The 12,519-nt window shown below is 41.8% G+C and overlaps 1 protein-coding gene across 1 annotated transcript; it reads right to left on the bottom strand.

Moving 5' to 3' along the window:
- Positions 1 to 9,777: 9,777 nt before the first annotated feature.
- Positions 9,778 to 11,526, bottom strand: kcna10a (potassium voltage-gated channel, shaker-related subfamily, member 10a). Its single transcript, XM_071516278.1, has one exon. The coding sequence runs from the start codon at positions 11,524 to 11,526 to the stop codon at positions 9,778 to 9,780; it is 1,749 nt and encodes a 582-aa protein (XP_071372379.1).
- Between the last annotated feature and the right edge of the window lie 993 nt (positions 11,527 to 12,519).

Raw genomic sequence — 12,519 nt, 5'->3', positions numbered from 1 at the left:
CAACAAATCAATGCAGAACAAACTTGAAGCAATGCTCATTAGAAAATCAGAAATTGGTGTGTCAGTAGGATTTTGTGGTATGTGTGTGTGCGTGTGCATGTGTGTTTGTGCGCATTTAGTATCCCAGTACAGTGCTCCCAGTATGTGCGCACTCCACCGACAGCGAGAGGGATGGACAAAGCGCTATACTATCAAATGTTAAACGTCTAGAGATGCCGTTGCTGACTGCGGAGAGACCCAGGGTGTTAAAGTATGGATGAGGAGAGCGAGGAAGAGGAGAGAGGACGAGAGGTCAGGTGAGGACAGGTGCGTGTGTGTGTGTGTGTGTGTGTATGTGTGTGTGTGTGTATGGGGACGGGGGGTCAAATGAGGCAGCAGGGCAAAGGCTGTATAGGTGAGAGGACGGCTACTTAAACATGGATGAGAGAAACGAAGGAGAAAGATACTACGGTTCAAATATGGCACAAGGCGATATTGCTCATCAACTCACTGTATGTAACAGCTGGTACACAAACATCAGCTGAGTAGATGTGGCAAGGTTTTAATGCCAGAAAATCCTGAATAGTAAGGTCCTGAAGTGATAGGAGAGGCTGAAGGCAGGTAAGGTCTTAACAGGATTAAGGGTATAGAGTTATACCTTGTCTGCTCCATGCTCTACTGATCTCATTTACCTGGCTGTTGGTGTTTGTGTTCATGTGTCTACCTGCTACTGCACTTGTGTGTATGTGTGTGTGTGTGTGTGTGTGTGTGTGTGTGTGTGATTTTCAGACACTGACACATTTCAAGAACTCATCGTGGGGTTTTCATGTGATTTCTGTCCTCATCTGGTGTTTATTCAGATGGGTATGAAGCCACAACTTGGCAACTCGGGTATCAAAATCGGCCCTGACCTCCTGTTTTCATCCAACTTGGAAGATCATTCATGTGGAATGTCCAAGTTGGACACCGGTTTATCCGATAAACCCAGAACCACATGAACACGCCAATAAAATTCTGGCTCAGCAATCATCTTGCTTTGCTTACAACTATTGGATCCATACTCTTTGATCATCCAGTGTGTGTGTGTAGTGTGTGTGTGTCCGCGTGCATGTGGAAGCTTGTGTTTGTGTGTGTTTGTATGCCCACTCATTTGTACTTGAGATAGGGTTTAAGGTATTAGAGATGCTCTGTGCTTCATGCCATATAAACCCTTACTTATGGTCTTAGCTCAGTTTGTGTGTGTGTGTACTGTATGAGTAAGAGTGCATATATCTGTAAGCGTATGTGTGTGTGTGTGTGTGTGTGTGTGTGTGTGTGTGTAGGTGTGTGTGTGTGTGTGTATGGGTGTGGTATAGCCATCAGTCATGGTGTGTTAGTATGTACTCCCCATCATCAGTCTGCTGAAGAAAAGCCTTTTAACTCTGAGCCACATTCACAGCAGCAACTGAGCAGCACTGACTGAGCAGACTCACTCACACACCGACACACAAGATAGTGCTCTTCTTCATCTTTTGCTCCGTCTCTCGCTTTTATCGCTGTGTTTCATCATATCAGTTCAACTTGTTGTGGTCTCACACACACATACACACACACACACACACACACACACACACACACACACACACACTGCAACTTTCAGCTCTACCTTGAGCAACTCTGTGTGCAAAAATGATAGAATATCTCTTTCAGTATCTGTTTTTTTTTCCCAGTATCAAAGTTGTCTCTTGTTTAAAGGTAACTTTTTTCAAAGCACACCATTACTGAATGATTTTTGATCATCAGCACCACTTTTCATAGTGCCTGTGAGCTACTTTCAAGTGGTATATTTCATGCTTTCTCTTCTCCACTGCTTTTGATGCATGATTTATGAATCTAATAGAAGAGAGAGATGTCACAGAAATTTTTTTTTTTATTTTTTATTTCCCTATCATTAGAATATGTCATCTTAACTAATTGCGTAGAGAGACATTGTAGAAAACTCTTCACTTTAAGATGCACAACTCTTCCTCTTCCTCGTCTGGTTGTTTGTCTGTCTTGAAGATGGGTAGCTCTAATCTGTGGGATCTGGAAGGGATAACAGTGATTAATTCGGTCCACTCAATCAGCAGAAGCTAAACAGATGTTGTCAGGTTTCACCACCGAACACAACTTGCATGTGTTAATGTGTGTGTGCGTGTGTCAGAGAGAGAGAGAGAAAATAGATGTAGGTGTGTAGCTCTGTGACTGTGTGGGTATGTGTGTGTGTGTGTGTGTGTGTGTGTGTGTACTCCTCCATAGCGCTCTCTCCTCTCAGACCTTAGCGGGAATCGAGTGTCTGTGATGCAGCTGAGTAATAAACAGCAACAGATTGGCAGTTTTCTGTTTCTAATCCTTTCCTCCTCCTTCTCCTCCTCCTCCTTCCCAAATTTAGAGCCCAGTTGATTAGATGAAGAAATACTGTCTTACGGTGATGAGGGCAAGCACTAAGGAATGTTTATTCCATGTAAAACAGATTGGCAATGTTCCCTTGGTCTTAATTCTTAATGTTTCTCTCTTCTCGTCTTCACTGCTCTCCCCTCTCTCATCATCTTATCACTTCATCTAATCATCCCCTCTATTTAGAAGTTTTCCTTGTGGGAAACGCGCCTTAGTATAACGTGTAAATTAAGGATATCGTGTCTGCTAGGAGACCTTTTTACCTTTTTTAAATTCAAGACTCAAAGTTGCCAAAATCACATATTTTCATTTTTCTTTTGTGTTGATTCAATTTAGGCCACTAGTCAATTATATACAGTGTGACTAAAATCAGTGTCAGTCAATATCTGACTGTCATCAGTAAACTCCATAGTCAAATCTCTTTGAAATATATCCAAAATAACTACTCCATGTACGATATTTACAACTTGTTTATTCCTTCCAGATATATACAAAATAAACCACCTTAATATAAACTTATCCTTTAAACTGTAATGTAAAAATACATTGATAAATTGCTTTATTGCTAAAATTGATTTTTACACATTGTGACTAATTGTGACTTGATAAGAAAACATCCAATCTGAGTCACATGCAAAAAAAAAAAAAAAAAAAAAAGCAAAATTGGGAAACTTCAGCTGCAGGGTGAACGAAGGCTTACTGTACGAAAAGCTCAGACAAAAAAAATTATGAGTCAAAAAATGTCTTCAGTCCCGTAGTGTTTGAAGCAGGAATGCCACACAGCAATCACAGGACCTTTAAAATCTGCAATCTGGGTCTTTCCTGTGCTGTATATGTGTGTAACACACCAAGGCAGCGGGTTGCTACCACCAAACACAGTTAATTATAGATGGAGATTCATAAGAGAGTGAATAACTAACATACTCTCACACACATCAGCACACACACACAGACACAGACACACACACGGCATGACAGTCGGCACAGGGAGGCCCCGGCTTGAACAGAAATAGACCCTGTGTCACTTCTTCCCTCAATGTTACACAAACTCTCTCTCTCTCTCTGACCTGCGCCTGTTGTGCTTTCCTCTGTCTGTCTTTCTTTCGTTCTCTCTCTCTCTCACTCCCCATATCTCTCACTCCCTTGTGGAACTTTCCATCAAAGCGTCTCGTTAATGATGAAGCACTCTCATGCATCTTTAAGCACTTGACAGGGATCTTCCACTGTGCAGTTTCAGCCCTTTAGTCACACAAACACACACACGCGCACACACACACACTTAAACAAAATTGTCAACAATGTAGTTTAGTTCATTTGCACTTATGAATTATAAAACACAGAGGAGAGAAGGTGGGATAACGAAGGGAAAAATGCTACTAACCTGGATAGGCAGGCACCAATGAACGCAAGAATCCTGATTTGACCCAGATGTGTGTTTATGTAATGTGTAAACGTGTAAAAGTGTGTGTTTATTTATGCGTAGCCGTGTGTGTCTTGTTGATGTGTCTGGGTCTGTGGAAGCCCAAACAGGTTAATCTCATATCGTCCCAGCAGATTAACTTCACACACTGCACGCAGAAGATAACACTCCTACTGTCACCTAGACCAATGGGATCATGGCTGTTTGGGGCAGAACAGCCTGGAATCTCCCTAAGCCAGTCAGACAAGCTTGTTGCTCCTGCCCATTTTATGACCCATACTCCATCTAATGGCTATAGCTGTCAATCTCATTATGTGTTGAAGTTCCAACACATCCCTTAGCCTGCCCTACATGTACTGTATGCATGTATGTGTGGGTGTGTGTTTGTGTGTATTTATACATCAGTGGATGTGCAGACCCCTAGAGGTTTCAGATGACTGACAAACCTAGGATGCAAAAACATTTAAGTGTATTGCGCGAAAAAAATAGAAGATTACTTTTGGCAATACTTGTAAAGTGAAAGCGAGAAATTTAGAGGATTAAATAGTTGCAGGTGTTCTTTATAAAAATGTGACACCGATAAAAATGTGTGTTTGTATGCAAACCTGAAATAAATTTAATTAACTTTGTAATTTTTAATGTTTTTATTTTCTATACTGGTACAGTACCTTTATACCTCAAATATGGCAATCTGAAAGTAAACAGAATCCATTATTGATTTTGGGTAATCCCTTGGATTACATTACTGATTACAGTTTTGATGAGGTATCTAGTGACTGTAATGGAATACATTTTTAAAGTAACCTACTCTGCCCTGCCAAGGATGCAGTACGATTGACTGGCTGTGGGTTAAACCCCACATTGGCGTGACACACACTCACACACACACACACACGCACACACGTACACATTCCGGATACATCGCTAGAAAGAGACACTAGGATTAATGGCCAAAGCTTTTTTTAAGTCCTGGTTCATATGATGGCTGATATTTGGATTTGGGATTTGGGATGGGTATGTCCTTTTCAAATCTTCACTTGGATCCATGGAAATGACAAGGCTCAACAGTGTTTCCATTCAAAATACAGCTGTTATTGCAAGCTTAGAAACTTGGGCTGTCATAGCTTGGAGCAATCTTTCTCTTAATCTGTTAAATTGTGTTCATTGATAGGTTCTTCAGTAATTTGGCTTTACCAACATTAAAAATCCAATAAGACTAAAGCCTTCAATCAATTGCGTACTGTTTTTACACGAACAGAGCGAAATGATGCTGATGTATTATAGTTTCAATGAAAAGCAGAGAACAATGTTTAGTGAGGATTGAGGATTACATACTGTGGCGGAGAGACAGGAGCCTATGATCAGATAACACAGACATGCATATTTTGAGTGACATGGACAGAGAGGAGAGAGAGAATGAAATCATACAGACAGGAGGACTTCGGGAGAGAGGGGTGGATGGAAAAGAAAGGTTCACATCAGGTCAGGGTTCTGAAGTGGCCTTTTGGACGAAATTAGTCTATTTTGGGCTAAAGTGTAGGGTGTTCAGATACAGAGAGAAATACACAGTGATGGTTCATGCTGTTGCTGTGTCCAAATAAAACCACAAATGTTGCCGTGTCGACAACATTTGTCGACACGGCAGTTAAGGTGCATGGCCTGACAATAAACACGTGGCTGAAAAGTATATTTAAGACACACACACACTCACAGAGACACACACTCACATCCATTGCTGTGATGCATGGTGCCAAGCCAGGATCCAATGCCACCAAGCTTTCATCAGCAAGCTTTCCTCAGGTTGATAAAGTTATAAAAAATTAATTTGACTTTTGCAACTTTAATAAGCAGATTTTGCTTTTTGGAGCACCTTGCCTTGCCTGGAATGGGAGTTTCTGGAGAGCTATATGACATCCCGGCATCAGAAATCTCTACCGTCTCTGAAAAAAGTGACTACAGAATACAGTTTGTCTCAGTTTAGACACTAAATCTGAAACTAATGGATAAAGCTTGTGAAAGTTTTGCATTGAAGAGCGCTACTGAGTGTAATCTCAGGAGAGTTTTGCGTGGAAAGGAGCATTCCCCTCACTGGTTTTTGTCATTCAGATAACGCCCATGTTGGGAGTGACAGTCAGCACTCTGATCAGAGATGCTTGACAATGGGACAGCAGCTTGCTTTGCATTTGTGTTGTATGTGTGTGTGTGTGTGTGTCTGCATCTGCGCACATACACATTTCTTTGCGTACGAGAGATCTATTTCACTTGTAACCTATTTCCGCACTTGCGTGTAACCTATCTACGTGGTTGACAGTCCATTACCAGCAACCAGGTAGCGTGTGAACTGTCCGCTGCCTTCTCCTCCCAAGTGTCATTCATCTCTCCTTTCTCTCTTTCATTTGGCAGCTCTGTTTTCACTCTTAGATGTCCCTCATTTCATACATGTCTTTAGTGCTGATCTGTCCACGAGGCCCTGAACTCCTGGTACACTGAATAGCATAAGGTGATTTAATAATAATGTGGGTCCTCCATTTATGCATTATAGTTTATAGTTCCTATATCGTCATGGATCCATAGTGGGATTGCAATAAATGTTACTGTAGCAGATGGAACGCAATTTAGAGAACCTGAGTTGGCATATAAAACCGTTTGGCTCTCTTCAGCAGCAATCTGAGAGTCTGAAACTGTTGTGATGTGACAATGAAAACACAGAACAAAATTCAGCTCTAAAGTTGCCTGTGAATACACCTCAATCTACTGTACATTGCTAATCAGAAATCTTTTGCAGATCAGACGTTTTTCTGATGTTAGAATAATGTCTATATACCCGAAAAGAACCTGTAAATCTAATCAACAGTTGAAATATTTTAACCTGCTGCATCAATGAGGAAAGGCTGAATGTGACTCCTGATCTCTCTGAAATGATTTATTACATTTAAAGCCATTTGTTTGTGTACATTTAGGTTTATACATCTCTCTCATTCAGCCATTAGGATTAGGGCTTCTCCTTATAGCTTGAATAATAACACTAAAGGTTCACCCTGTCAGAGAAACACTTACCCCAGCATAAGTGCAGTCTAAACCTAATTCAGTCATTCCTCTCCATTTCATCCCTTTTCCAATTTAATGCCAGTCCGCACCCGTTCACGTGTCTTTCAGAATATGTCTTAATTTCTTGATATGTATTTCTTAATATCAATTGTGGAACAGAGAGATTTATCTGTGATTCAGAGACATCGCCTAAGACCAGAAGCTGGGCCTCTCTTTGCTCTAAGTAGACAAACTCACTTTAAATGTAGCATCTGCACTCGAATGTAAAAATAGCACTTTGTAAATATTTACTTGTATAAGCAAAAGATAAAAACTTCTATCCCAAATTCAATAAACTAAATCTAGGAGTTGGAGTCTTCTTAGTCCCCTGCTCAGGCATCGGTCAAATTCATTTTCCCACACATTTCTCATTTCTCACCAGTTATTTTTTTTATTTTTTCTCTATATGTCTACAAAGAAAAGCGGTTTGTTGCTGTTTTCACCGCACCAGACTTGAAGGAAGGGGCAATTACTTATTTTCAGGATCACTGTGGCTGATGGCAAGAGATTGTTTTATGGCTCCTCTATCTATCCTGTCTCTATTCTAGCAAGTTTTAGATGACAGCCGCCCTGCTCAGCCTGCAGCGAGGTGTCCAGGTGAGTCCAGAGAGAAGGGTATCAGGTGAAGCTGGAGACGTTAGTGGCTAGCAGACTGCTCCATGTCAACCAGATATTGGCATCCTGTTGTTGTCTGGAAGGCTTCCAGTGATACGGTCTCTGCACTGCCCCACATGCCTTGTCGATGTGACCTCGATCCTCTAGCCTTCGTGTGTGTGTGTGTGTGTGTGTGTGTGTGTGTGTTGCACTAACATTACAGTGAAAGCAGAGACAGGCTACTGAAAGTAATGACGGGGTCTTATATAACATGCCCATTTGTGGGGGATTTTCTTGCCTAAAGGGGAACACCAATACTATGGAGAACAGACCCAGGCTTTTCCTCATCCGGTCGGGCCTACTCCTCATTTTACCCAACACACACACACACACACACACACACACACACACACGCACACACACACACACACACACACACACAGAAACTTAGATAATTACATCAGAGTAACATAAAACTTCAGAAGACATGATTTAAAATCCAGAATGTATTGCATCTACAATACAGTATATTTTATACTGCAGTGGAATCATACATACACATACAAATACAGTGTAATGGTCTTGTTAGTGTGATGAACCCTGGCCTGCTGTACCCATGACGCAGGTAGTCACTTCACACCAGCCTCCAACCAGTGTCCCACTTTCAACATCCCAAAGGTTTGACGACAGCAATGGCTTTAGTATGAACATACCTGTAATGGATGGACTGACTATATCATAAAAACTGACATCATATAATCACCATAATCATCATCACCATGAAGCTGATTATCAACCAGACAGCACCACATACACATACATATAATCTTGGTTCGATCATATGCTCAAACAAACCTAATATGAATCTATTTTGAGATACTGTCAATTCTTTTCCTGGATCAAAATTCCCACATTTTCACATTTCCAGAATTCTTTGTTAATAAGAAAAAAGTGTTTTAAAACAAACATAAAAACTTGTCACCAGTACATTACATTGATACAATTTAGATATAATTTAGAATTACTCCTGCAAAACCAGATGGATCATGGGACATCTTGGCCTACAATGTCCCCTGGCCCTGTAATAATTCCCTTTATACTCCCTTTATTCAGCTATTATCTTTGGCTTTTTCCTTCTCTCTTATTATGTCACTTTCTCAACAGGGTACCATAATTTGGTGATCATGGTGTAATTGAAGGGTTTAGTTCCAAAATGAGATATCCAATATTTGACAAAAATTACGCCTATTCTTACTGAATGGTTTATAGCAGGAAATCAAAACAAAGGATAGTACGTTACTTAGTCCTTAGCTGACAAAATTATAACACTTTAATAGATGGGTGTCCTCTATGTTTTAGAGATGTTGAATAATACTTCAGGTCATGATGTTTTTCCAAGTTGGATATAGAACATTTTGGAATAGAACTCTTCAATTGATTTGTTGAAAAACAAGAGATTCAGAGTAATCATATGCTGACAAAAAGTGTAAGAACAAAGAAAGGTCACAGCTTTCAAATTTTCAACCAAGCTGAAATTACAGTGTTAAAAAAATATACAGAGCATATGTGCATGATAAACATATTTGGATTATGTATGGCGAATTCAACAGAAGTATCCCAAAGTTACATAATTTAAGGCACTCCATTACAATACATACTGTGGAGTCAGACAGACTGCTGTCAATAGTGGAGGATTCCTAGACACATTACTTATCAAAGAGAATAAATAAATACAACAGAAACATGATACAATTGTAAGTAATCTGAAATAAATACAACAGACCTATAATCTAGTCAGTATACACAAGTGAACCATTCAAGACACTTAAACATACACATTGCACATTGCTGAAATATGACATTGAAGGATTTGTTTCTATTTCTATGCAACTGAATGTTTAGTCCTACCACTTAAGTAAACTTGAAATATGTTGACATGAATTTATGACCATAGTGAATTCTGCACCCTGTCTCCATTTACATTGTTGTCAAATTAGCATTGTTGTCATATTATACACAAAAGAGGTAAGTATGGTCCATCCTGTATATCATTAAAAAACATAATATTTTATAAATTTTATATCTCATTGATCCTGTTTGTTAGACCATTACTTGAGGGAAATCAGTTCATTTGCTCCATACACTCTATCCATTTTCAAGCCATTTCTTAATTGTGGCATAAAGTTTGTTTTCTCTTTAAAAGGTCCTGTCCTGCTTTGTGCTAAAGTGTCTTTCTTCTCCTGCTGACTAGTGGAGTCTCTTTCTACCTCTTTCCTGCACAGTTATTGCCCTTTGTCACTCTGCCAGACACCATTGGCCTTATTAAGTGAGGTATTGCTCCCCTGCTTGGTGGTGTTTGTGTCAGCCTTCATGGCTTGCTCAACAGCATCTGCTAGGGGCAACTTATCCTCCGCCTCCGTCTCTCTGTGGTAGAAGTAGTTGAAGTTGGAGACGATAACAGGCACAGGCAAAGCGATGGTCAGCACACCAGCAATGGCACACAAGGTGCCCACCATTTTACCCCCCATGGTGATGGGACACATGTCTCCATAGCCCACAGTAGTCATGGTGACAACGGCCCACCAGAAGCCATCAGGTATGCTGACAAACTGTGTGCTAGGCTCATCTACCTCAGCAAAGTAGATAGCACTGGAGAAGAGGATGACTCCGATGAAGAGGAAGAAGATGAGTAGGCCCAGCTCACGCATGCTGGCCTTCAGAGTCTGTCCCAGGATCTGGAGTCCCTTGGAGTGACGTGAGAGTTTGAAGATACGAAACACCCTGACCAGACGGATGATGCGCAGAATGGCCAGAGACATGTTTTGACCTGAGTTCTCTTCTGGCGTCGTGACCAATTCCGTAATCACAGTAACAAAGTAGGGGATGATGGATACAATGTCAATGATGTTCATGAGGTTGTGGAAAAAATCCCTTTTGCTAGGACAGACCAAAAATCGCACACACAGCTCAAAGAAGAACCAGACAATGCAGGCAGTCTCAATGATGAAGAAGGGATCGGAGAAAGTTGTGGGTTTAGCATTGGGTGGGGCCAGAGAACCCAAACCTCTGGACCGGTTGAAAGGCTGCACCGCAGTGGGCATGATTGGGTCCATGTCTTCCCGGAACTCTGGCAGCGTTTCCATGCAGAAGATGATGATGGAGATGACAATAACAAAAACAGATACCAACGCTACGCCCCGGGCCGCATTGGAGCTCTCTGGGTACTCAAACAGCAGCCAGAATTGCCTATACACCTCATTGGTAGGTAGAGGGATCTCAACATCCTTTATGAAGCCTTCATCTTCTCTGAACTGCTCCATGGCCTCGCTCCCCAGCTCATAGAACACAATTTCATCTGCAAACACATCCAGGGGAACATTAGCCGGACGTCTGATTTTACCCCCTGACTGGTAGTAATACAAGATCCCATCAAAGCTAGGTCGGTTCCGATCGAAGAAGTACTCATTCCTCATTGGATCAAAGTAGTCCATCCTCTTCAAAGGGTCTCCTAGCAAAGTCTCGGGAAACTGGTCCAATGTTTTGAGCTGTGTCTCAAAGCGAAGGCCGGCGATGTTTATGATGACTTTCTGGTCTCCGTCGTCCAGCCCACGTTTATCTACAAACAGGTCCTCGCAGCACTCCTTAGCCAGTCGGCTGAAGATCGTCTCACTCTCCTTGGTGCCCTCACTGCTTAGCAGCAATTTCCAGTTGGAGATCATACTGGCACAGCTGCTGCGCCCCCGTCGGCTTGGGGTTGGCATCGACGGAGACTGGGGCACACCCAGTGTCTGGGTCTGTGGGGTGGGCGAGGATGACGAGGACTCCCAAATGCAGGAGGGCACAGGGCTGTGGTGGGAGGGCGTAGAGGTAAGTTGAGGGGCGCGGAGGTGGTGGTTGCTGCCGGGGCTGCCGTGCTCTGGAGGCATGTCCACCGTGAGAGCCGTGGTCTCATCAGCGTAGTTGTCCACCTCATCCTCCAGGCTGCTGTCAATGTCGTCCAGGCTCTCAAAGTCTACCAGTGCCACCTCCATGGCTGCAGTTCAGCCACAGCACGCCTCTGGGCCCCAGGATAAGACACACACACACACACAGATACACAGATGGGAGGCACTGTCACCAGGATCAGCAGCAGGGCTCAGAGCATCCAGCCATCAGCAGGACTTAACAGGACAAAAAAAAGGCCCACTATTCTTTTCTCCCTCCAACACCTGTAGAATGAGAAAGAGATAAAAAAGAGTAAGATAAAAAGACAGAGAGAGAGAGAGAGAGAGAGAGAGAGAGAGAGAGAGAGAGAGAGTTCATTGTGTTTCTGTCCATGTCTAAGGATTTATTTGTGTTAATTGTCATCAGGTGACGAGACCATGACGTCTGAAAGTGCATGTTCTATCATGATTCCTTGTTCCTTAGATACCAGTCTCTTTATCAAACCAGCGATGAGAGAAAGACGGGTGAGAGAGGTACATATAGAAAAGAAGGAAGAATGAGAATAAAGAGGGCAAAGGAACTAGAACAGGGGATGGAAAGACAGCTTTGAAACAAAAGAAGAAATGATAATAGCAGGGGAGCATTCAGTTCTTCTAGACAGAAATATATAATAGTGAATTCCCTGCTGCCTCCTTCAACAGTTTGTTATTGTGGAGGCACTGTGATGAGTCATGCAACAGTAAATAAGGAGAACTACAAACACTAAATTAAATATAACTAGCAAGGAGGCCCGTAGAGAGCTTCCTTAGAGATTGTTATTGAGATATGTTAGAATGGTTCAACTCACTACAATGCAAATTGTTGGCATGAACCAATGACATTTTATGGGCTGGCATTCAGCCCAAATGTTAAAACATGACCTCCCCACTCCTACTCTAGAGTGTATTCACAATAGTATCTCTTAGTAACTAGTTCTGAAATACAGATATTCATATGCATGCACACACACACACACACACACACACACACACACACACACACACACACACACACAAGTTTGTTTATTTACACAGCCCTTTATCACATGCACATCTCAAAGG

This window comes from Centroberyx affinis, unplaced genomic scaffold, assembly GCF_046629955.1.
Source record: "Centroberyx affinis isolate AG114_WGS23_722 - 3 ecotype Tasmania unplaced genomic scaffold, CSIRO-AGI_Caff_v1 ptg000396l_1, whole genome shotgun sequence".
Lineage (NCBI taxonomy): Eukaryota > Metazoa > Chordata > Actinopteri > Beryciformes > Berycidae > Centroberyx > Centroberyx affinis.
This window is presented reverse-complemented; position numbering and strand designations above follow the sequence as displayed.